Consider the following 26,724-nt stretch of genomic DNA (forward strand, 5'->3'; position numbering starts at 1 on the left):
TTAAAGAGAAGAAGAGAAATATAAAATCTAATTAATCGCCAACGGTTAGCAGTTAATACAGTTGGTTATTTTTTCCATTTTTTGGGGTCAACAAAGTTGTTTATTTTAGAAGACCTTTCCGTACGTTAGTCTTCCAGCTGCGCCGGAACGAACATCATCGGCTCGCTCTAGATAGTAGCTGAAGCTAATAGTGAATTCTCCTTTTTATCCCTGTAACCGGCTACTCCAATTACTATTAGTATTTAAGTATCTTCTGGGCACTGCTCAGGGCTTCAACCAACACACAGAAATTGTTGTTAAAATCAACAGAAAATGTACACTCACTCTCTTTATCTCTGAGGTTTGTAATGAAAACAGAAAACCTCGAAAGAAGAACTCAGTATCCCTCGGTTTCACTGGGAACTCGGAAATCAGGCCGGAACTCGTCGGAAGTAGAGTTGCGAGATAAATTTCCGGCGAGTTCACCAGCAATGTCGATGCTTCGATCTTTGTTACTGTTCTTTGTTCTGCATTCAGCTCTTCTTGTATCCGCTAAGAGATCTACCAGTTCGTGGAAGACGTTGAGTGGTTTGTCTTCTACTACATTCTTTCTCACTTTGCTTCTGTTTTCTATATAGGATTGTTTGTTTCATTTGCATGTTTAATTTTAGAAAGCCGTAGTTCTAATTTTGAGCTTGTGAACAAGTTGAGTTTTCTTGTCAGTTGGATGAGTAGGTTTCGTTCTCTCATCTTCTGGTACCTAATTTCTCTTTTGAGAATGGGAAATCTTTACGATGTTATGGATATTACTTGAATTTTGAAAAGCATGCTCTTCGTATATACTATTTTGAGTTTTTTTACTTATCTTCCTCTTAACTGAGTTCCATCAGCAATCTGAGCTAATGGCAACGTTATGGATTTTGGTCTTCGATGGTTAGATGATAAAAATTATTGTTTAATATAATACCTCCGTTTGTGTCTTTTGCATGTAAGCAACTTAATAATCCAGGGGAAGAAAGGACAGTCTCTTAACTTTCAGAGGGATGTAGAGCTCGATGACTGAATTCCCCCCCCCCCCCCCCTCCCCTGTCGCCAAAACCCTCCACCCTTCCAGACACCTGCCCCACGCCTTCCTTCCCAACCCTACCCCATGGTCTTCCGTATTCTCCTCACCTCCGCTACGTTCTCAAGCTCGACTTCCTCTGAGGTTCATCCTTCCCTCCATTGTTGATTGCCAGTCATCTGGATTTTGCTTGGTTGGTGTTCTAGATGAGAAGTTGCCTATTGGAGTGATTGTTTGGTAGGGAATTTTCTTTGCTCATGACCTCCTTTTCACATTGTCCAGCCTCTTTGGCCAAGCAATGAAAGCCCTCAGGTTCCCCGAAAACCTTCCTCGTAGACGAAGGTTTCTTCCTTTTCAAATTTTCTGAAGAAGTCGACAAATGCCATTTGCTTGAAGGGGGCATGGAACCTCGGAAAAAGACCATTATTTCTCTGAAACTGGCAACATAACTTTGCAGTCTCTCTCTCAGCCTCCCACTTCAATATTGGTGTGTTGAGGGCTTGAATATCGTTGACACTGCTTTGGTACCCCCCCTCTACTTTGATGCTAGAACCAAGAGGAAGGATCGCCTCACTTTTGCTTGAATTTTTATTGAAGTTTCTGAGAAACTTCTCTTCCTTTTTCGATTTCTATCAAGGAAGAATCTGGACTTTCTTTCATTCAATCTGTGAAGTACCATAGGGCAACCTCCACATTTCTTATCTTGTAGAAGATTTGGTCTCCACTCTTGGATGAAGGAGATAAACTCTCTAGCCCCTGCTTCTACCCAAGCTACTCAGGTTAAAGTCCCCTGTGCTCTATTTCTACTGCTACATATCGAGCCACCTCTTGAGTTAGATCATCGCTGCAATATCACCGTAAGGTCCAGCGAAATCTCTCGACTCCGGGGACTGGTACAACGAACTGCTTCTCTCCTTTAACAGTATTCGGTTGTCTTGAATCTCTGCCAAGGCCCCTGACCGAATTCCCTTCTCTGTAGACTTTGCCTTGGTAGCAGGTTCGCAGCCTGACACCGTAACCCTTGTTGCAACCTCTCTCTGTGTATGCCAGCCCTGATGCCCCTACCTCTGAGCCCTGACATTTTCCTTCCACTAATTCAGCAATTCCTCCCCCTGTTGCTGTTCTTACCCTTCCTCTTTTTCCACTAGCAGGCCTCCCTTTGTGTAGTACTACCTCTCTGTTAGTCCTTAACCCCATTGTTGGTCCCCCCTTCCCCCTTCTCTGGCAGACTCGCCTTGGTAGCAGGTTCGCAGCCTGACACCGTAACCCTTGTTGCAACCTCTCGTGTGTGTCTGCCAGCCATGATGCCCCTACCTCCGTGCCCTGACATGTTCCTTCCACTAATTCGGCAATTCCCCCCCGTTGCTGTTCTTTCCCTTCCTCCCCCTTCCTCTTTTTCCACTAGCAAGCCTCCCTTTGTGTCTAGTACTACCTCTCTGTTAGTCCTTAACCCCGTTGGTGGTCCCCCCTTCCCCCTTCCCGCTTCCTCCTCCTTCCTCTCGGCCTCTAACCTGCTTGCTCCCCCTTTCTCTGTTCTTTACTGTATGGCCCCCACCCCTCTACTCTCTTGAAGCCTCCAAATTATTTTCCCTCAAGTCCAGTTATTCCCCCTTTGGCCTAGACTTCATGCACAGTTGATACCCATATAACCCAGCCCACTCCTTTGTAGTCGACCCCCCTTTGGCCCATTCAGGTTTGTCTTGTCCCCCTTGAGCTTTGTCCCCGCTTCTTTAGGCCTGGTTATTGGATTAAGCCCATCTTGCTCCCTTTCTCTATTGCTTCCTCAACTTATCTCTCCCCTCTTATTCTTCTAGGCTGGGCCTTGCCATTCTTCCTCTCCTTCTCCCTCCTTCCTCTGCACTTGGGCTGGCCCAACCCTTTCCCTCCCCTTTGGTTGCAGCCCTTGATCCTATCTCGGTGAGAGTGATTGACAGTGTCCATGGGACGGCTAACTCTTGCTTTTATGAGTCTAGGGGCTCTTTTGACACTGAGACTCCTTCGCCTCCACCTCGAATTAGGAGAAGCTCCCGCTCTAATAGAACTGCCACTAATGCCTAGCTCATTTCATTTCTTTGCTTTTTTTATAGCTTGTTGGTTTCGTTAGGGCTTTGCCTTTTGTAGTATGTTGTTCTCTTTCCCTACCCCTCTTGTTTCCTAGGAAAAGCTCCCGCTCTAATAGAACTACCACTAATGCCTAGCTCATTTCATTTCTTTGCTTTTGTTTATAGCTTGTTGGTTTCGTTAGGGCTTTTCCCTTTGTATTATGTTGTTCTCTTTCCCCTCCCCTCTTGTTTCCTTTGGTCATTTATTTTTTATTCATCTCACAAACCCGCCCCCCCCAAAAAAAAAAAAAAAAAAAAAAAAAGAAGAAGAAGAAGAAGAAGAAGAAGAAGAGAAGAAAGAAAGAAAGAAAGAAGAAAAAACTACTTAGTAATCAAGTGGATGAATTGTGTTACGTTCTAGATTTGTATTTTACTTCTGTTTTGTTATTAGCTAGTGTTTGTGAAATTAAACATAACCACAAGCGCACGGTATCGTGTAGCCAACGGGTCGATCTCAAGGAGATATGCCACTTTAGAATTAATTTATTAATGATAATGCGAGTACAATGATTTAAATTTGTTAATTACTTAATTAAACTAAACGAACGGTCCTAATCCATACATCTAATACAATCGAATTGAGACGAAAATAAAACAAATATAATCAACGCATAATTAATAAAGGCAAAAAAAAAAAATGCGAATAATAAATAAATAAAAATAAAAGGGAAGTAATTCGAGTGTCAGCTCTGGATCTAGGGAAGGGGAGTATAATTATAATGACTTTGACCATGGACCCTTTGCCGTAGCTTACAGTCCACCGATCGGGGGAACGGATATTAGAGAAAAAGAAATTGCAGAAAAGAAATAATCAAAGCAATAAAAGGAAAGGGAAAACTTAACCAAAGAGAGGCACGATTGTAAGCATCTATGATCAAGGACCCAGGGGAAAGGAGAACAATAAATAAATGCTGAAAGTAAATAATAGAGTAATAAAAGGAAATGGAAACCTTAACCAAAGAGAGGCACAACTGTATGCATCTCTGATCAAGGACCCAAGGGAAGGGAGAACAATAAATAAATATTGAAAGTAAATTGCAGAAAGTAAATAATTGAGTAATAAAAGGAAAGGGAAACCTTAACCAAAGAGAGGCACGACTGTAGGCATCTCTGATCAAGGACCTAGGGGAAGGGAGAACAATAAATAAATGCTGAAAGTAAATCCTAAATTAAGAATATTGAGGGGTAGATAGAAGCGGGAATGGAGGGGGGAGAGAAGATTATTGAAGAATATTACTTACTTGCATCTTTGAACTTCAAATAATAAAAAAGAATTGAACAAACGATTCGAATCTCAACCAACCCTAACAACCAAATCTAGATCTGCAATTGTTAGACCCAGAGAAAAACGAATCTTGAAACTTGAAAGTTGAACTTGAACTTGATCTTGAATTTGAAATTGCATTACATTACATAGAAAAATTAAAACCTAAACATTCAATCTAGAAAATTAGAATCTCACAAAAGCAAGCAAATAAAACTAGAGAAAGCCTAAATAAACTAAAGAGAAAAGAAAGAGTGCTTCTATTAAGCTCTAAAAAAGTTCTCCCTTGATGGAATATGCTCTCCTTTTATAGAGTTTACGTGAGATATGAATCTTGACAGAATTTGAATCAAACTCGGAGTTCCTATCTGACTTAACCAATTAGGGTTTTGGCATACTAATTGGATTGACTTAGAGAGATCAAATGCACAATTCCACCGTTGGATTTGAGGATCAAAAAGTCGTGAAGCTCTCCTCCAAAAATCAGCTCGATCGGACACCGGATGACTGTTCGATGAAGGGCTTGATCGAAATTGAATAGAGACATTCAAAAACGGGATTTTTCCTTCTTCCTTATCTGAATATAATTCTTTTTCCTCTTTTTCTTTCTTTAATCAAATCACAAATAGGAAATAAGATATTGAAGTATGCAAGGACTTTTTTCTCCATTTGGACTCTCTCAATAAGATCTCTGTAAATTTGATTAATAAATTATAATTCAGTCGTAGATCAAAGTTGCCTTCTTTATCTCTTCAATATTTCGCAGTTGGCCCATAATCACATCTTTAGCCCATCATGCTCCAAATTAGGCCCATTTTCGCATTTGAGAATTTGAATGGACCTCTTGACGTGTAAAATTGCATGATTCATACCCAAAACTCCAAATATTTGCTTAAATCTTGAAAAGTCCTAAAATCTGCAAAAACAACATAAAACCCAAGGTAGCTCCACTTTAAGTGTGTAAAATGCATGCTTTTATGCCCTAAGATTTCACACATAAATGTGCTCATTAGATTCCCCTACACTTAGACTAAGCTTGTCCTCAAGCAAGAATAGAAGGAAAAAAAATACAAATGCAGGTAAGAAACTAATGCAACAAAATAAAATCCTAACTCACTTTTGTAGGAATCACGGTTATACTTAGCATGTGCAACAAGCTTTTAAACCATTAGGTTACCCTTAGAAGACGAGTTTTGTCTCATGGATGTTTGCAGAGAATATACATCCAAAATTCCAATTTAGCTTAATATAAAACATTGCAAATTCCAACTCTAACAATTAGTAAGTACTCATACAGGATCAATAGCTATGACAATTTTTCTCACCATTGATTTAAGATCCCCCACACTTGAACTTTATTACCCCATATTGATTTTTGAGACTAAGCATATATCTCAATCAAAGACTCACCTTATATCTTTCAAGTACACCTCTCCTTTAAGCAAAACCACTCATAAAGTAAGGGGACCAAGGACTAAGGTTTTGAAGTATTTTTGACCAAACAATTTTACCAAGGCATTGATGACACTTGTATTTATCTCGTTTCTTTTAAGTAGTGAACTCTACTTTACTCCACTACGGTTGGCTTGGATAACATGGTGGAGCAAATATCAGAAACCCAAGTTACTTTGTAGCTTTGCTTTGTATATGCCTACATAGACAGTGATGCGAGAGTTCTTTTCAATAATCTCATTTCTAAGAGTTTCGATCAAGTCACCTCAACTCCTGAGTCGGAGTGCCCTGTCTAGTTCCAAAGAATTCAACTTTTACTTTCTACTTTTTTTTTCCCTTTTCTTTTGTCATGCCATACAAAAAATTGATCTCAACTCCTAACCAAAGAAACAAGGACCCACAAAACCCATAGATGGTCCAACGCCTTAAGGGCTTTTTATTTTTCTAAGGAAAGTCTCATCTCAACATACATATAACTATATAAGTTACCTTCCTCTCAACAGGGTTTTTATGGGTTCACGATAGGTACCAAAATCACTCTCATTTCACACATCATAGCCATTTGAAATGGTATGTACACTAACCAAAAGCCAAAGTTAAAATTTATAAAGAAGGTATTCCCCCCCCCCCCCCCCCCACACACACTTAAGTAATGCAATGTCCTCAATGCATGCATGAAAAGATAAACACGGAAGACAAATGAGGGGTATACCTTTCAGTCAAGATGTGCTTATCATGGGAAGCTTTAGTCTTATCTTCAATATCAATGTATGATGGGGAAGACACTCTAAATAAGAAAAACCATGAATAGAAAAGTCATCCCTAAAGACTTCAAGAAAAACCTTTACCATTTAAAAAGAAATTCTCATCATCCGTTGAGGCTCTCTAGAAGGTTTAGCATCTTTCATAAGATGAATATGATGTTGTACAATGGAAGAGCTTAGACCTTTGATATTAGTGATAGACTAACTCAATGCTTTTCTATTATCATTCAACAGTGTGATCAACTCTTAGCTTTGTCAGAAGTTAAATCAGAGACAACAATGACAGAAAGAGGATTATCTTGTCCCAAAAAAGCATACTTTAAATGAGAAGGCAATTCTTTCAATTCTAGCTTGGGGGGGGTTCAATTATTGAGGGCTTAGGAATGGAGATGGAGATGGATAGGGGTTTAATAGGCTCCAAAGGTGTGAAAATTTAAGACTTCAGAAAAGAAAGTTTTACTATCATCATCCAACATATCCATACATTCTTGAAATTTAGAATAAAAATCAATCTCAAAGTTGGTAATCACATCATTAGGAAAATCAAAAGATTCCTCAAGCATATTGATCTCTTCTTCTATTTGTGGTTGTTTCCCTATCCTGAACATATTAAACTCTACAGTTGGATTTCCAAAAGACAACCGTAAGAGGCCATTTCGACAATTGATTAATGCATTATTAGTAGCCAAAAATGGTCTTCCTTAGAATTATTGGGATTTCATCCTTGATTGAAAAATGTTTAGTATCTAGCATAATGAAATCAACTGGAAAAATAAATTCTCCCACCTTCAGTAAAACATCTTCAACCATCCCTTTAGGAATCTTAATTGACCTATCTGCCAACTGAAGAGTAGTTCTAGTTGCTTTCAATTCTCCTAATCCTAGTTGCTTATAAATATGGTAAGGCAAAAGATTTACACTTGCACCAAGATCAAGTAAAGCATGTTCAATGTGTGTATTGCATATGACACAAGCTATGGTAGGGTTCCCTGGATGCTTATACTTGGCTGCTACAGGTTGAATAATAATGGAACTGATGTTATCTGCCAAAAACGCATTTTTGGGAACACTAGTGATTCTTTTATGAGTGCATAAATCTTTCGACACTTTCTCATAGAGCGGGGATTTGGGATATAACATCTAAAAGAGGGATATTCACTTCAACCTTTTTGAAGACATCAAAATTTTTCTCCATAGTTGCAGTCTTCTTAACAAGACAGCTGGGATAAGGGGCCTTAGGAACATAAGGACTCTCATTTGAAATTTGCTCTTTTCTCATAGTTTCAGCTAGTGGTTCAGCAAACTTAGGTACTGCTACAGTAATTGGCTCATTCTCAACTTCTATGGGTTTTTCAGACAAACCTTTATTAGGAGATACTTGAACATTCTCCTCATCACAGTGGTCACTAATCTCGCTCTTTTCATTAATATGTGACTCACCTATTAAATACCCTTTCCCACTTCTCCCACTTCTCAGTGCAGACACATAATTAATTGAAGCTAAAGAAGGGGAGGATTCAACTTGGTTGACTTGATTTGATAAATCTGATGGTCTTTGTTGAATCTAAATCCTAGGATTTAGCTCAGGTTGGCTAGGCATTTTACCTTTTTCTCGCTCAGACAAAGCATTTGCAAGAGTGGAAATTTGTTTTTCCATATTATGCATAGAAGTCATAAAGATGCTGGAAAGCACTTCCATATTTTTCTCTAAGGAAGAGAGATGATAAAACTCTGGATTCTTACCTCTGTTGAAACCAAGTGATGATTGATTTTGTGCAATATGAGGCATACGAGGCACAATTGGTGGATTCACAGACCTAGCTAAATTGGCACTCTGAAAATTAGGGGCTTGAGGGAATTGAAAATTTTGATAATGAGAAAATTGTGCACTTTGTTGTTGAGGGGCACCAAAGTGATTTTGTGTGGAATAATTCCTTAATCCATTTTGGTTTTGCCCTTGAGACCATAAAAAGTCATGATGATTCTTCCACCCAGGATTGTACGTGTTACTGTACGGGTTTGTAAACATCGCATTGATATTTTCATGTTGGCCTCTAGAATAGTTAGGGCATTCCTCAATTACATGTGTAGGAGATTGACACCATGCACACATAGTAATAGATTTGTCAATAAAATGTGCTTGACTTGGTGGTGGCGGTGTAGCTTTAACTACCAAAGTCTCTAACTTTTTAAAAGACTATCTATTTGTGCATCCTTATGAACTTGGCTATCAACAAAATATCCCCTACTAGTCCTTTCAGATTCTTGGGTTGACTCCCATTCTCTAGTTCTATTTGCTAGGTCTAAAAGAAATTCCCAAGTTTCGGAATCATCAATGAACGATGTAAATCCTGCGGGGCATATAGATTCCAAAAGTTGCTTTGTTTGATAATCGATACCCTCATAAATTATTTGGCATAAATGCCATAATTCTATACCGTGGTGAGGGCATTCTTGGAGAAGGCTTTGGAACCTCTCCATTACCTTAGCAAAGGGACTCATTGGGTTTCTGACAAAATTGAAGAATGTCATTTCTTATTTTATTCGTCTTGGAAAAAGGAAAGAATTTCTTCATGAATAGGACAATGAATTGTTCCCATGTGGTAACGCTCCCGAGGTAAGCTATAAAGTCACTTTTTGGCTTGGTCCTTTAATGCAAATGTAATAAACCGTAGTCTTACGGCATCATCAGTGAGTTGTTGCACTTTCATAAGGACACAAACCTCCTCAAACTCCGTAAGGAACAAATATGCATCTTGATCAGGTAACCCATGAAATTGGGGTAACATAGACAGATAATCAAATTTTAGTTCAAAAGCATTACCTCTCACATCAGGTAAACGTATATAGGAGGGTTGTGCAGATCGAGTTGGATAAAGGTGGAGGTAAGTCTTTCATGGTCAAGGTAAACACTCAGACAATTCTATTTGTGGAATCACGAGTCCAGACACGCATGCACCAACCACCTAATGCAATTAAAGGCTCTTATGTAAGGATGAATTTTTTTTATTATTTTTTTAAAATAAAGTAACTAAAGAAGAAAAGAAAATAATAAAAACAAAAGGGAAAGTAGTAAATTTCCCACCACAAAGATTGAAACAATGAATCAGGTCATTCATGTTGCCCACCAACATATGTCGGTGCGGGTCTATCTTCTAAGTCGGGTACAAGAATTTGGGTCACAACATAACACTAATTAGGTAAATTAAGATTTACCACCCAACGCTTGATTTCTTTTTGAATCCTTGTCATTAGCTAGTTTGCCATAGGCAAACCAGCCTACCTGGTCGCCTGAATAGGCCTCCAAAGTCATGGCTGTCCATTGCTATCCATCCCATCATGATCATCAAGTGCCCTTAATATCCAAGTAATAAATACCATGACCCTGATGCTTTAGACACCCAACAAAGGAGCTTTTAGGTCCCCAGTGTTTGAATTGGCTTCATTTTACATGCTGAGTTTACCTTTAAGCATGGTATTTGAGATTTTGAGGCAGAACCCAAAATGGAATGAGCTCTTAGGTCTATGTAGTATATGATTGAGGTGGAATAGGGTTATAGTAAGATAAGGTGTGTATAATCTGTTTATGAATCATATACAATTTGGGAAGAAAATTGTTGTTGGTACCTAAACTGCACCTGTTAATGGTAGATAATATATCTTCTGATGTTAATTCTCAGGAAGATTTTAAAGTTTGTGACAGATACTAGAGAAGTGTAGAATTTTAGGGTCTTGTGGTGAAAACACAAATGATAGAAAAAGTCAATGCCGGTGCCTATCAAGAAAATGTGATTCCCGTTTTACTGGGATATAGTTGTAGAAGATAATAAGACCCGGAAGGCAGGAAAATGTGATTCCCATTTTAGTAGGATATGGTTGTAGAAGATAATAAGAAAATCAGGTTCAAGCATGGTCCAAATTCTGATTCCTTTGAAAAACCAAAATTTGACCATATTGGACCGAAATTTCGATATCTCGAACCAGTTCACCCAAGCTACAACCCTTTTTGGTCGGAACCTGGGTTGCGACCAGTTTCAACTGAAATTTTGGTCATTTCAGTCGAAATATGGGGATTTCGTATCGGTCCCCCTATATTTAGTTTCGGTTTCTTCCAAAACTGAAATTTCGGTCACATTTCAGTCGAGTTTTGAATTATGAGTTCCAGTAGTGACCTATGTTAATATATTATTAATTTTTACCAATGCAATTCTTTTCTTTACCCTGTGCCATATTGAAGTGAAAATCTTCTTCAGCACTTATTTCCTTTATATTTCACAATTAGATTTGGAAAATCACATCTTATGTGGTTGCTGATGAAGCTTAAATTTGGCCAATCTCCAAATGTTTATGATATGGCTATTCAAACAGGCTCATCATTTTTGCTTATTCTTGGGGAACTATAATGTCATGTACATCATGCTTATCTTTTGGTTTGTTGTTGCAGGAAATGCACCTTTAGTTATTGCTAGGGGTGGTTTTTCTGGATTGTTTCCTGATTCTAGTTATGCTGCATACAGTTTTGCACTGGAGACTAGTTTACCGGATGTGATCTTATGGTGTGATGTACAGTTGACCAAGGATGGAGCTGGGATCTGCTTTCCAACCCTTGATCTAGCAAATGCTTCTACCATTGGAAGTCTTAACCAAAATAGCCGCACCTATACTGTGAATGGGAAGCGTATGGAGGGGTGGTTTTCTGTGGATTATACTCGTGATTACTTACAAAGCAATGTCTACTGTAAGTTAAAGAGTTTCTGTTTAATAGTTTGCTAGTTTTAACTGCTCAAATGCTGTAGATCCGTCTCTTAACCTATAGAGGCATGTTAGATGTAGATACTGTAAGAGTCTTATTATGTGACATGCTATCTCTTCTTTGAACTTATAATCAAGGTTGCTTGCCAGATTTATTAGTTATTTTGAACTCTAATATAATGTGTTAAGGTATTATAAGCTCTTCAACTGCATTCCCTGCTGCTAAATGCTGATCAATTTAAAACCAATGTGGTGGTTTGAGAGCATGACTGTGAAGAGATTTTTTCATTTAGGGAACTGAAGAGATAGAGGTATTTTCCGGAGTTTTAGCCTCCTATTTTTGTTTGTTGGAATCCCATTTTTATGAATTTGGAGATTTGAGTTGCTCACTGAACCAATGAATTGTTGAAATGTGTGTGCACTTGAAATTATTCTTTTGCTTCCCTGAAGGGCTTCACCAAAAGTGATATGGGGAAAAAAGAAGAAGAAGAAACCGATGCTAAATTGCAAGTCGCAAGGAATAATAGTTGAACAAATTACATGCACCCCCCTGGATTTTGAGCCATCCACAGGCCACCCATCATTTTTTGGACTTCTATATCCATACCCATGAAAGCTAACAGTTTTGAGGCTTTAGGTTTGAAAAGTAGAAGACATTTTTACCCTAATTTTTTCATCAAATAAAATGATGAATTTGATGTACCATTTTTATCTTTCTTCCGCCAGACCTAAAACCCCCAAATTGATTTTGAATTAGGGTTTGCTACATATCATCCCATGGAAAGGTGAAGAAGGTAGAACTTTCCTGCCGCCTCCCCTTGCCCATCAACATCCCAGTGAAGGTTAGTCTCTCCACCCTTCTTTCTCAATCAGTGACAAAACCATGTAAAACAGAATAAGACTCCTTATCCAAACAGATTTTGTTGATCAAAGTCGAAAGTTGATCAAACTGGTACACTTAACTGGAGCTTGATCAATTTGATGTAGGTTAATACCTTTGAATATGTAAACTTCCACGTTGTCATTCATTGACTTCAAATGTATAGGTTGAATAATGTGTTATCTCCTTCCTGCTTTAGTCTCACTCTTATCACGGTTGCTAGCCGGTGTAAGAGATGAAGTCAAGTCTGTTCCTGCATATCATCTCAAGGAGGAGGATACTGCCACACTTTCTGGTTTTCTGTGGCCAAATCAGGCCATTAAGATGCCAAAAAGAAATTGAGCAAGCATCCTCTAAGGTGTGGCTTCCGTTCCATTATCATCCAACACTTAAAAGGGATCCCAATAACATGAGGCATAAAGATCCAAGTGTAACTTGATTAAATTCTCAAGGAACACAATAAACAAGGAGTAGCATTGTGGAACAACTGCAATTTGATTAAAACTGGCTATTCAGCTTGGCAATAAATGAGCAAATGAAAAGCAAGAATAAAAATAAAAATAAAAATCCTAACAGTCGATCGAAGAACAAAAAATTATCTAAGAAAAATTAATATGTAGGTTCATAACTACAGACTTTTGAGTTAGCTGTCAAGATCAAAGAACGAACAACCTAAATTTTTTTTAAAATAGATTTCTAACTATTGACTTTCAATTAACTGTCAAAGACCTCATAATTTTTTTTCTTTAAATTTTCTTCGGTTACTGAGATGGGTAAAAGGATTTGTAATGGAAATGAGAATTTCAATCAATATACATCTCTGCATTGTGATCAGCAGAGCAACATATATCCACACCAAATTGCCTATTTAGCAAGAGAGAAATTCCTGACCAGTGTAGTTTGTTATCCAGGAGGTTCAAGAATGAAATCTTTCTCTCTCTCTCTCTCTCATTTTTCTTTAATTTTTAGTTTTTAAGATTTTAGACTTGTATGGCTTGATATCCAGAGGAGGAATTTTGGTAAAGTTCTCAATATTTGGTGCATAGGTATATATACCCCTAAAAAAAGCGGGGAAATTAAATGTTGAATTTCAGTTTTGGATGGGGAGAACAAAGAAAATAGTGGGTGATTTAATGCTGTTTTTTCTGTAAATGGTTAAGGGGTCATTCCTCATTAGTACGAGCCTTAGATTGCAGACGGTGGAGCCGGACAGAATGAAAAAGAGTCTGGGAAAATCAATAGAGAAGTTGTGAACAGAGCTCAAATTGGGAATCTGAGGTTTGAGCTCCAGAAAAGCGTTATTGTGCATGTTGAACCATCCAGTTGTTGGTTACACAGGAGACTGATCAGGTGCAGGAATTTGTGCTGGAATTGACCTGGGAGCAGCGAACTGAATTCCACAAATCCCTTGGTGGAAAAGTTCAATGGCTCGGCAGCAGTGCTCAATTGAGTTTGTAATCCAGCAGATCTGGTCTATACTTACAGGGCAAAACACACCAAAAGTTTCAAAGGTAAGGCATGTATAAAGCCAACCCACGTTGATACACGCTGATTCGTAACCAGCCTGATCTACAACCACTCTCACTCTCCTTTCCTTAAGATGAACCTTGAGTCAACATTGGAACATGCAGATTAACAGATTGGATGGAGTGAATTGCTGGATCGCTGGAAAGAAAAAAGATGGATAGATGGAGGAAGATGAGGTTGATTAAGGAGATGGGTTTTGATGCAGAATTGGCAGCATATACAAGGAAGAGAAAAACCCAATGGTCAAGCCCATCAAAGCCTAAGGATATGATCAACAGCCCATGGCTTGCATGGGCTAGGACCATTGTAGTGGGATAAAATGAGTTCATAGTTTCATGGGCTTGGATTACTTTAGTGGGAGAGTATCAGCCCACTATTTTGAACTAAGCCCAAGTCTAGCTTTGAAAAGTCAACAAAAGGAGCTAGTAGGTGGTGTTGGTTAGTGGTGGGGTATAGTAGGTGGATATTTCTATTATTGTTTTGACTAGTGGTGTTGGGTGGTAGTTGGATGTTTCCATTATTGTTTTGACTAGTGGTCTTGGGTAGTAGTTGGATATTTTCATTAATGTTTGTAGTAGGTTGTGTTAGCTAGTGGTTGGATGTTACCCTTAATGTTTATGTCTCTTTAGAATGCTATATAAAGAGACTTATGTAAGTGGTGGAGATACAACTTATGAATTGAAATCAAATTGCTTGCTAGCATTCCTCCTCTTTGGAGAACCCTTGTGTTTGATCAAGGTCGGTTGGTGTTTGATCCAATTGATCCACCTTGCGGTGTGAAGCCTCGGGTGTTACATGTTACATTGTTATTGTCACTTTTTCCATTAGAGTTATGCCTCTATTTGAAGATCTATTCAGCCCATTATAATACCATTCTAGTTTCAACCCTCTTTTACATCTAACTTCTGTGGTTCACCTTAAGTCTATCAAATTTGCAATTGACTCCCTATGAAAAGGTCATATTTGGGTACTGTTTTGATTAATCAAATTCGGTATCTACATTAGGTTTAGGTTTCGTAACATGAGAGTTGTTAGAGATATGAGATGTTATTATGTAATATGATAGGGAAAAAATCCCCATCGTAGTTTCCTTGTTGCTTTAGGTGGTTACTCATCAGTGTCCTAATCTAAGTGGGTTTCTTGTTAAGCTTAATTAGATAATATTGGGGAGTTATATTCCTTGTAATTCTATGTTGGTTTATTATAAATATATGTTCTGAGTGGTATGATATAACATTCAGATTTTATCGACCAGTCCCATTCTCCAATTATTCTCTCTTCAAAGTCTCTATTTCTTCTTCTTTCCATCAGTATTGGTTCATGGTTGTCAAGGCAATCAAAGCGGTTGGGGCTCCGCCTAGGCAATTAGGCAACAAAGTGGTGCCTAGGTGGCAATAAGGAGACCAAAGCGGCTGGATAATTTTTTTATACAACTACATTTAAACTAATAACTTTCTATTATAAGCTAAACAAACATTCAAGAATCACATTCATCCGAAAGAAACAAGCATTCAAGAATCCTAATCATGAAAAAAAGAGCACGAACATAAGTTCATCTCATCAAGTATCATAACAATATAGTGATCCCATGAGGACCAAAGTCTTTTTGTAATGCTTTCTTTCTTTATATTGGGAATTTTCAGTCGACCACTCGACCCCCTAAGTTAACTTAGAAATCCATAAAGGGGGGTTTGATTGATAAATTGGATAACCCAAGAGGTGTCATTAATTTTAGGGGGCATTATTTGACCAAATTGTTTTTCACCAGACCTTTTTTAAATAAACAAATAATTTTTGAATCCGAATCGGGATTGATATGTCCCTTTTTTTCATTGAACATGATAAATTAATAGATCACATTATTCCGATTTTCAAATCATTATCCATTTAATGATTCATTGATTCCCGATTCCGAAATGACCAACTATTAAATTCTTATACGGTTTTGTAGAATTAAATGTGATTAAAAAATAAGAAAAAAATATTATTATGTACAAAATGGTAAAAAAAAAAGACCACTTTGGTGTCCAAGCGGTTATAAGGCACACAAGGTGACAAAGCGGCTGAAAAATTGCCTGTCAACAAAGCGGTGGCAAGTAAGGCAATTGAAAAACCCGGCATACCGCCTAGGCAGACGCTTTGAAAACCATGTACTGATTACAAATCTTGGGATTGTTCACAAGCTGAAATGGTCGAAGGGCACTATTGAAAGATAGAATCATAGAATTGCCATTTATGAGTTTGCCTGAACAAACTCGTGGTTGGGGTAAATTTGTATCTGGTTGGGTCCTTCTTGCCTTGTTTTGGATCGTAACATTCCAAGCATTTGTCCAAAGTGTTTTTGACCATTCTAGAGCCTCCTAACCATATCTTAGGCATATCCCATGGTCTATCTAAGATATTTACATGCATGAATTAAAGAGTAAATTAGATGTCCTCCCCTAAGGTAAGGTGTAATTCAATTGTCACCCATCAACTTTAAAAACTTACGCATACCACCCTTACTTTCCAAAATATGTGGCATTTTAGCATGTTAGAACTATAACTCCACTAGTGTTTCCTGCCGGTCCGGAGCTTGGGTAGAGGAAGAGGGCTGGTGCGTCAGGTTGGCATAAATAAAAGGAATAATAGAGAGGATGATGTTTCCCAGGGAATTAAAATAGGGTGGATGAAGTGGAGAGGTGCATCTGGGTTCTTGCATGATCAATGTATTCCTTTAAAGCTCAAAAGGAAAATTCTGTAGGACAATCTTTTGACCAGCTATGATGTATGGCGTGAAGTATTGGACTGTTAAAAAGCATAATATAGATAAACTCAGTGTGATAGAAATGAGGATGCTAAGATGGATGAGTGGCAAAACTATGAAGGATAAGATAAAAATGATCATACTAGAGCTGGTATGGGAGTTGCTCCAATAAGTAATAAGCTATTAGAAAGTCATTTAAGGTGCCATGACCACATTCAATTGAGGCTTATAAATGCCCCTGGACGGAGAAGTGATATAATCCAGATTGAAGAAATTAGGAGAGCTATGGGCAAACCTAAGTTAAACTTTTGAGAAGTGGTGAGAAAAGATATGCATAGCTTAGGCCTTGTATCTAGCATTGCTCTTAAACAAAGCTGGTTGGTAAGGCAAGATTCCATGTAGCCGACCCCATTTAGTTGTGATTAGGCTTCTTGTTGTAAACACGTTAGAACTATAACGTTGTTGGCTGAAATGCCCTTAATTCTAAAATAAAGTTATTCCGTTAAAAAAAAAAAAAAAAAAAACTGTTTTAATTAATTAAAGAATGGGAAAATTCCCCATTATCTTCCTCAATTCTCAATCTTGGTTCAAGGGTTTGGGTTGGAGAGAAGCAGCATTGGGTAACCTCCGTTTACTGAATGGCCTAACAAAGGGGGTAAGCCATTGGTGATGTAGGAGAAACCCTAGAAACTAGGGGACCTACAAAGTGGGCTACTAGACTTTTAGAATTAAACACCTATTCTTGACAGATAGTAAAGAAAGGAATTTGCAGCACTTGAAATCTAATTAATCATGCATGTAAGACAGCTAAAGTAGAGAAATAAACATAATAAGTCTTACTGGTAAGCACAATTAAACAAGAGTCAATAGGGAAACAAGGGGATGGGGATCTTGGCACCATAACACTAAATTGAATGCAAGGGAATTAAGAAACTTAAAGAAAAATAGAGTTGTCCTAATCAATATCAGATTTCTAACAAGGAATTCAACAATTAACAATGTAAAGGGAGTCTTGGGAAGTTTTTGTTTTAAACAAAATTACTGCCAAAAAATAAATGAGAAATATTTTGGGAGAGATAATGTTATTTGCTGATCCTGCTGCAAAACAGGGGTTAGAAAGCATCTAAGAACAAAAATAAGAGAAAAAAAATATATTTTGAAGTAGTGGTGAATCCTAGGAAAGGAGAAAAAAATATTTTGAAGTAAAGGCGTATCCTAGGAAAGAGAGTAGGTGAAGAGAGTGGGAGAGAAAGAAAAAAAACATAAGAGAAGGGAAGTGATACTAACAAAAGACAACTAGACTACTGTATAAGGGAAAGAGGGAAGAAAAAAAACAAAGGTTTTTTTCTGCAAGAAAATTATAACGACTGTGGGGTTTGGGGAAGAAGAAGAAGATTCCAGGAAAGAAACTAGATCTTTTTTGAGAAAAAAGAGAGTAGATCTTTATAGAGGAGAGCAAGGGGAATTTGTCTAGTGGGAAATAAGGGTGAAAGGAGGAGAGAGAGCTTACCTGGAGAGAGGAGGAAGAACTAGTACCGCTAGGAGGAGAGTGAGCTTCTTTTGTAATTTTTTTTTTCATTCATTCATTGCCAAAAACGAATTCCATACAAGATTTAAATAAAAAAAATTGATTCCTCACAACCCTACATGTTTAATTCCCAAAATAACCCCAATTTAAGTTGTATATATAACCCAAACTCAAAATAATTCAAAATTGGGCCAAAATAGAATCGAGGCCCAGCCCATAAAGACTCAAACATGAAATTAAAACATTTTAATAGTAAATTACTACCCAACCCACTAAGACTAAGGAAAATAACATGACAAACGGCCTATGAGCAGTGTTTCTCATCGAACCATAGGATCCTAGCAATCCGATAACCTCCGAACTCATCATCCATCCATATAGATGCTGTCATGGGAGGATCTTTATGTCGGCGTCGCCGGTAAACTCGGAACTGCTCACTAATGTCCTCATCAACTGGTTAGAATCTTTGAAGTCATTTGTTTACCACTCAGGGCTGTCTCTCAGCAAACCCTTTGCACCTCTCACTGTATCATCAACACCAAATCCCTCAATAGACCCTGCAAATGAAAAAGAGAAAAAGAAAAAAAATTTAAGAACCAGTATGACTTAAGGAGGAAAGAAGATGAACAATTCAGATGCAACAACTAACAGATTCATGGAACACTCTCAGAAACCAAATATAAAGTTGTTAGAAGCTGTCTTGGTGTTGCTACAAAAATTTGAATCCATGTTCTTCTGTTCAAGGATAAATATAGCTTTTAGGGGTTTTATTTTATTTTTCTGGTTGGGAACCATTTCACCAAAATCATCTTATTAATACCTGGACCAAAACAATGAATCAGAATAAATGTTTTTCACTTAAAATGGTTTAGAACCTGTTAGTTTCTGCCCCCCCCCCCCCCTTCCTCTTTTTCTTGCGATGGGAAAATCTTAAAACATTCTGTCATTCATGATGATTGGTAGAGATGTTTTCATCTGCATCTCTTTAAAAAAATGGTAGCTGAGAATATCTCGGGATGCCTTTTCTCTGTTCTTCTAGCATTTTATTTGTTGTACAGCTCCCAAGTTAAAAAAGGGGGGGGGGGGGGAAGAAGTAGAGAGCTTCTGTTGACAACTGGGATTATCTTGTCAAGGGAAACTTTAATGGGGAATACAAGTTGGATAACAGAGGAGCTACCAACATGGTAATCATCAGAGCAGATGTTGCTGGCTCTGGTATTGCTCACACACTCCCAAACGTTGTCTTTCTTATCTTCTTGCCAATTAAAGTTGACATGTGTGCAAGATTACCAGAGAGTAATTAAGGTCATTTTGTTCAATGAAGTTATAACTGGTCTTCAGTTAGCAGCTAGGTTTAAGTGCTGATTATTTTGGTAAGTAGAGGTGGCACATGTAATTAATGAAACTTGATGGGTTAGAATGGAAGTACACCTTACCTCAGTGTATGTATATATATCATACTTATATATTATAAAAAGCATGAACTGAAGAGTCATGGCTACTTTTTTCTCTTCTTAAATGACCCTTATTCATTAATTGAATAGACATTACTACTAATGTTCAAAATTGTAATTTTACATTACATAGTTATAATAGTAATTAATATGAATTCATCCTTTCTTATACTCATAATTAATTGGTTACTAAAATGAATCCCGATAGGAATTTTTTTAAAATAATTATTTAACAAGTCCTAAGTACTTTATTATAGAGAAATAAACAAAACCAAAGTGAAACAAACAAAAACACCATATTACATGGACTGATTGTTACATCAACTCATTATCTAGTAATTCATTTCAGTTGCCTAAGGTCAAGGGACCGGAAGAGACTCTCTGCAAAAATTGCTGGGTAAGGCTGCATAGGAAAACTGCCTCCCCTGATCTCTGCTTGTGTGGAAGCCTTTGGCTCCCAGTGTGCCTTTTATACTTACATATAAATTTTCTTAGGCACATGATCAATCTAGTATGCCTCAGGGCGATTGAGCCTGATGTCTTCAGTATTCACTGACATCTTACAGCTGCTTGTGTACTTCAAAGTCTTCACAAGGTTGTGTTTTGATGCTTTTAGGACTTTTAACTCTTGATATCCAAGTACTTCTTAGTCTTGAATGATGACGCTTATAAGCAAGGTATGTATATCTGTTATATGTTTGTTTTATCATCAGAACATGTGTGGGTAAGCACATTTCTTGACAAAGTGAGTTTCAATAAACATATCCCATAATTCCATTTTATATTATTCATTACTTTAATGCCTCCAGTTATTGCAGCTTTAAAATTACTTGACTATTTTAAATCAAGATCATGATGCTTCTCCTCCATTCATCTGGCCATCATTTATTCTGCTTATAATTTTATTGAACAGCTTGATTAACCAATATAAGTGATAGCTTCATGGCACGAGATAAGTTTTGCTTATAAGCGTGAATTAGGATGCTTGATAACCTAGTTAATGAAGTTTTTCAATTTTTTCTAAGTACTGAAGAGTTTCTACTTACTGCCAGATATTACTAGATTCATTGTTTTCACATTTTGACATATTTGATTGAGTACTAATAGGTCCTTTTTAATGTGAACAGTGAATCAAGGGATTTATTCCCGACCTCCCCAGTTTGATGGGAGCTCCAGTATTCTTGCTGTGGAAGATGTAGCATCCTTCAAACCATCTGGATTGTGGTTGAATATTCAGGTAAGGGAATGGAACACAATCACATCTTTTAGACGTAAGAGATGCCTTATAAAGATGCAGGGTAATGTTAGATTTGCTCCATAACTTGCCTATGTTTTCCCATCCTATTTGCTCCACAGTTCCAGAAATTCTTTGTTTGTAGCATGCAGTGTCTAAGCTATCATATGGTGACTGTTAATCATATTTCATTATCTTTTTTCAGAACACTGAATTCTTCAAGCTGCATAATCTGAGCATGCGAAACTTTGTGCTTTCTGTATCAAAACGTGTTATTCTTAATTACATCTCATCATCGGAAGTTGCTTTCCTGGGCAGTATTGCTTCACGTATAGGAACCAAGACGAAACTTATCTTCCGTTTTCTTGAAAAAGATTATACTGAGCCATCAACTAAGCAAACTTATGGCTCACTTCTGAGCAATCTTACATATGTCAAGACATTTGCCTCTGGAATTCTTCTTCCCAAGGATTACATATGGCCTGCAAAAAATTTATATTTACAATCTCCTACATCTATTGTGTTGGATGCTCATAATGAAGGACTTGAAGTTTTTGCCGCAGACTTTGCAAATGATGCAGTTTTGAGCTACAACTACAGCTATGACCCCATAGCTGAGTATCTTTCATTCATTGATGGAGGTTTCTCTGTTGATGGTGTGCTGTCGGACTTCCCTATAACTCCATCAGCGGCCATAGGTAAGCCTTCTGTCTAATTTGTTCTGTTAGTAAAGAATTTCCAAGAAAAATGTATTGTGAACATAAAGATTTTGAGTTTGCTGAAACCCCAAAGGAATGGAAGACCATAATACATCATGGCTGGTCAATTAGATTTTATTAGTAAATAGATTACCATCTAACATTTTCCTCTAATGTTCTCAACATTTGGTACATCTATCTCACAATTACTCGTTATCTCTATCTCCAACTTATGTTTAAGCCAAAAAAGAAAAAATATTACCAATTTATGTGATAAACGAAACATGCATAACAGTTTGTGATTTACTCAAGTGTGGTTTTACATTTCATGCCTTTTAACTTCCATTGAGTTTATAAATGATTTTTTTTCCTTCTTGTGATTTCCATGTGCTTGAGCTTCATCTTTTTAATTTTTATTTTTAACAATTACAGTCTTCTCATTGTTAATAAACAATCTGTTCAAATGTATGCTTTTTGTTGACTAGAAATAGTTACTTCTTGTGAGCCTGCTACATGCCCACATTTTTCATTTATTCTTAATTTCTTATGTAGATGGACGTTCTATTTTTGGGTGATCCAAAATCTTTTGGTTGATAATCTGCAGATGCCACTTCTGAAAGCCTTTGCTTGAGAACCTGACTTGATTTGTTGATATTCACCTCTGAAACTAGTTTCTTAATTGAATATGAGTCTACTAAGTAGTTGTAAGAATTAGTAAAATGTATTAGCGAAGACATAAGAGATTCTGGATGCAACATAATCATCAAGAGTTGAAATGAACTATTAAACCGGATTCAGCATGAGCTATCAATAGTGTAGCAGGAGCATGCTAATTTACCTAACTAACCAGAACACATACCCCAACCCCCCCCCCCCCCCAAGCCTTCAAAATAAAAAGTCCCAAAAAGTAATGTCTTCCAGTCCTTGTTGCAATTACAACTGCTCAAGTGTATTCAGAATTTCTACTTACATGAGTAATGACATCTTGATGAACTCTAGTAGCTTGATTTAGAGCTCAGGTTCTTTGGTTAGGGAGACCGATGAATGTCAAGACAGATGTTTCTTGTGCTGACATAGAGAAGTTACAAAGCATTGATAGGAAGTATTGAATTTGGACTCTAATCAAATAATTTTCTTCCAAGTGTTGGCACACGAAACTTTTTTCAAGCAAATCTGTGCTCTGCTTAAATGTCAGCTGAAACCGACCTGAATCAAATGACCTAGGACAGCAGTTCTTAATCTGAGTCACATAAACTTGGGTATCATGCATTGTTATAACTAGTAGCCCAATCTTGTTAAATATATTTCGAACTTCACCTGTTTGTAGAAGTTCCTTGCAGAAAATTATTCAAAAAAGAGGGGGGGGGGGGTTTGTCTAGAAGTTAGCTTTTAGCCTTGCTGTTCTAATTTTCCATTCCAGTTAAACCTTTTGACAAAAGCAAGAACTATTTAACAGAAATTTTCCTTGTACTAAATTTTCAAGGTCATAAAACCTATCTGCATAAATTGAAAGATGAGAAATCTCCTGGACCATACAAAAAATTTGCTCTGTGGGAATAGTGAAATGAAAATAATTGTAATTGTGTTTGAGCTTTTAGAACTGAATAAATGATATTGTTGAAAAAACTAATAGTGGTAGAATGGCTTATTGATCAATGATCTCAAGCCCACTATTTATAATTAAGTGGAAAGTACACTAATACAAGGAATATAATTTTACATGAATACAAACTCTAATTTAACTCTTATACAAACTCTAATTGAACTCTAATTTAACTCTTATACAAACTCATGAATATAATTTTACATGAATTTAACTCTTATACAAACTCTAATAGTGGTAGATGAGGTCCCCTGGTGTATGCTTTTTGCGGATGATATTGTGTTGATTGATGAGACCCAAGTGGGGATTAATACCAAATTAGAATCATGGAGAGTAGCTTTGGAATCAAAAGGCTTTAAACTTAGTAGATCGAAGACAGAATATCTAGTTTGTAACTTTAGTCATGATCGGGCAGATGATGAAGTGGTGATACTTGACGATAAAGAGATTCCTCAGAGTGATTGTTTTAGGTACCTAGGTTCAATCATAAGTAAAATAGGTGATTTAGAAGATGAGGTTTCCCAAAGAATTAAAATAGGGTGGATGAAGTGGAGAGGTGCATCCGGGGTCTTATGTGATCGGCGTATTCCATTAAAGCTTAAAGGAAAATTTTATAGGACCGTTGTCCGACCAGCTATGATGTACGGTGCCGAGTGTTGATGGTGTTTAAAAAGAATCATATAGATAAAACTCGTTCAAGCGAGAAATGAGAATGCTAAGATGGATGAGTGGCAAAACTAGGATGGATAAGATAAGAAACGATCATATTAGAGTTTGTCTGGGAGTTGCTCCCATAAGTGATAAGCTTAGAGAAAGTCGTTTGAGGTGGCACGGCCACGTTCAACGGAGACCTATAAATGCTCCTGTTCGGAGAAGTGATATAATCCATATTGAAGGAACTAGAAGAGCTAGGGGTAGACCTAAGATAACCTTAGGAGAAGTGGTGAGAAAGGATATGTATAGCTTAGGCCTTGTATCTAGCATGGCCTTGAACAGAACCGATTGGAGGGCAAGAATCCATGTAGCCGACCCCATTTAGTTGGGAAAAGGCTTATTGTTGTTGTTGTTGTAGTAGAATCCAACACTCCCCCTCAAGTTGAGGCATAGATATTAGTCATGCCCAACTTGCCTACAAAAGGAAGGAAATCTCTTTCTTTCAAACCCTTAGTGAAAACATCTGCTACTTGGTCTCCAGATCTTACAAAAGGCATGTAGATAAGCCCTTGTTCCAACTTTCCTTTAACAAAAAACCTGTCAATTTCAATGTGCTTAGTTCGATCATATTGCACCAGATTATTAACAATACTAATAGCAGCCTTGTTGTCACAATATAACATTATATGGTTTGGAACTTGGACTCCAATATTTTGCACAAGCCTTTCAACCACAGTAGATCACAAACTCCACGAACCATAGCTATAGATTCAGCTTCGGTACTAGATAAAGCTACCACATTCTATTTCTTACTTCTCCAAGTTACTAGATTACCTCCAACAAAGGAATGGTAACCCTGAAATTGACTTCCTGTCTAGAGATCCAGCCTAGTCTGCATTAGTGTATGTTATAATTTTAGATTATTAGTGGGTGACTGAAGTATTCATTTTCTAGGAGTTCCCTTCAAATATTGTAGTATTCTAGTAACAACCTTCGTATGAGCTAAATATGGATCATGCATGAATTGGCTCACTATCCCTACAGCATAAGCGATGTCTGGCCTGGTGTGGGACAAGTAAAAAAGCTTCCTTACCAGCCTTTGGTATCTTCCTTTGTCCACTGGTTCTCCCTCTTTTTCTTTAAGTTTAGCTCTAGCTTCAATAAGGGTATCAATTGCTTTACACCCCAACATTCCCACTTCTAATAATAGATCTAGGACATACTTTCTTTGGGACAGGAATATACCTTTATTTGATCGAGCCACCTCAATACCTAAGAAATATTGTAACTTCCCTAGATCTTTAATTTCAAACTCTCTACTAAGAAAGTCCTTCAACTTTTGAATTTCTTCACTATCATTCCCTGTGATGACAATATCGTCTACATAGACAATGAGAAGTGTGATGTTAGTACCTGACTTCTTGACAAATAGTATGATCAGCATTGCTTTGCTTGTATCCAATAGAAGCCATTGCCTTCAGGAGGCCTCCAAACCAGCATCTAGGAGACTGTTTTAACCCATAAATTGACCTCTTCAACCGACGAACTTTCCCTGCAGTATTGTCATCGGAGAAACCATGTGGGATTTCCATATAGACTTCTTCTACTAACTCCCCATGTAAGAAGGCATTCTTTACGTCTAGTTGGTGCAAGTTCCAGTCTTTGTTCACAGCTACAGACAACAGAACTTTGACAGTGTTTAGTTTCGCAACAGGGGCAAAGGTCTCCTGATAATTAATCCCATAGGTCTGGGTAAACCCTTTGCAACTAGTCTAGCTTTCAATTTGTTGACTGATCCATTCATATTTTGTTTAACCACAAATATCCATTTGCAGCCCACTAGTTTTTTTCCTGGAGGAAGTGTAACTAGCTCCCAAGTGTTATTTTTCTTCATTGCTTGCATTTCTTCTACCATAGCTGCCTTCCATCTCTTATCAACATAAGGCTTCCTGCCAACTTTTAGGAACAGATACAGATGACAGAGAGGATATAAAAGCACGGTAGGAGTCAGACAAAGAGTTATAAGAAACATATTTAGCTATGAGATGTTGAGTACAAGATCTGACCCCTTTTCTAACAGCAATAGGAAGATTGGAAGAAGATACCTCAATAGAATCTGATTCTGGAGCAGGAGACTAAAGTGGTAACGTATCACCTTTCTCCACCTGCTTTAGCCGGTTGTATTTCTTCCTCTGATAAGTCTGCACCTCCTTATTCTGGTCAATCTAGTTTTGAAAGACCCCAACAGTGTGTCTCACAGGAGTGGTCTCCCCTTGGCTAGGTTCTTCACATGGTTTAGAAAACGAAGGGGGAGGATTAAAGTCCTCAGTTATACTAGCCAAAGTCTCCCCCTGGTCAGGAAACTCTTCTGGGACTCTTAAGTTGTGTTGGTGTGTGATAGGAAGATCTAGAGTCGGAAAGAACACCTCTCCTTTAGGACTCTCCCCCTGGAGAGGTGTATAATAAGGGCAATACTCATTAAAAATTACATCCATGGATACAATGGTTTTTCTAAAAGGAGGATGATAACATTTGTTCCCTTTTTGAGTAGCAGAATACCCCAAAAATATGCAGCGTAGGCCTCGGGGAGCTAGCTTACGCTGGTGAGCTGTGATTCTGGCATAACACACGCATCCAAAAACAAAAACCTTTGGGGGAGTAACAAAAGAAGAGGCTCCCTAAAGAATCTTATTAGGACATTTAAAACCAAGTATCCTACTGGGCATCCTATTCATAAGGTAAGAAGCAGGGAGTATAGCATCACTCCAGTATTGGTCAGGTACATTCATAGAATCATAATGGAATGGGCTATCTCTAAGAGATGCCGATTCTTTCTTTTGGCAACCCCATTTTGGGCAGCCGTATCAATGCAACTGGTCTGGTGTATTATGCTAGAGTCCGAGAGATATCTCTAAAATTCACCATCAATATACTATATGCCATTGCCACTGTGAAGATCCATTGTCACTGTGAAGGATCTTCACAGTGGCATTGAACTGAGTATTAATCATATTATGAAAATCA

The 26,724-nt window shown here is 37.6% G+C and overlaps 1 protein-coding gene across 2 annotated transcripts in view; it reads left to right on the forward strand.

Annotated features, from left to right (window-relative positions):
• Positions 1–282: 282 nt before the first annotated feature.
• LOC149002906 (glycerophosphodiester phosphodiesterase GDPDL3-like) overlaps positions 283–26,724 on the forward strand; it is a 46,342-nt gene continuing 19,900 nt past the window's right edge. The window contains exons 1-4 of one of the 2 annotated variants that reach the window (XM_089136631.1): positions 283–567; positions 11,069–11,362; positions 20,639–20,748; positions 20,951–21,443. In XM_089136631.1, the coding sequence (XP_088992757.1) occupies positions 348–567; positions 11,069–11,362; positions 20,639–20,748; positions 20,951–21,443 (1,117 nt within the window). In that variant the 5' untranslated portion in view covers positions 283–347. The remainder of the gene's footprint in view (positions 568–11,068; positions 11,363–20,638; positions 20,749–20,950; positions 21,444–26,724) is intronic. The other variant, XM_089136632.1, reaches the window with a different exon arrangement.

This window comes from Hakea prostrata, chromosome 10 (assembly GCF_041222555.1).
Source record: "Hakea prostrata isolate BN-2017 chromosome 10, UWA_Hpros_2, whole genome shotgun sequence".
NCBI classification, from domain to species: domain Eukaryota; kingdom Viridiplantae; phylum Streptophyta; class Magnoliopsida; order Proteales; family Proteaceae; genus Hakea; species Hakea prostrata.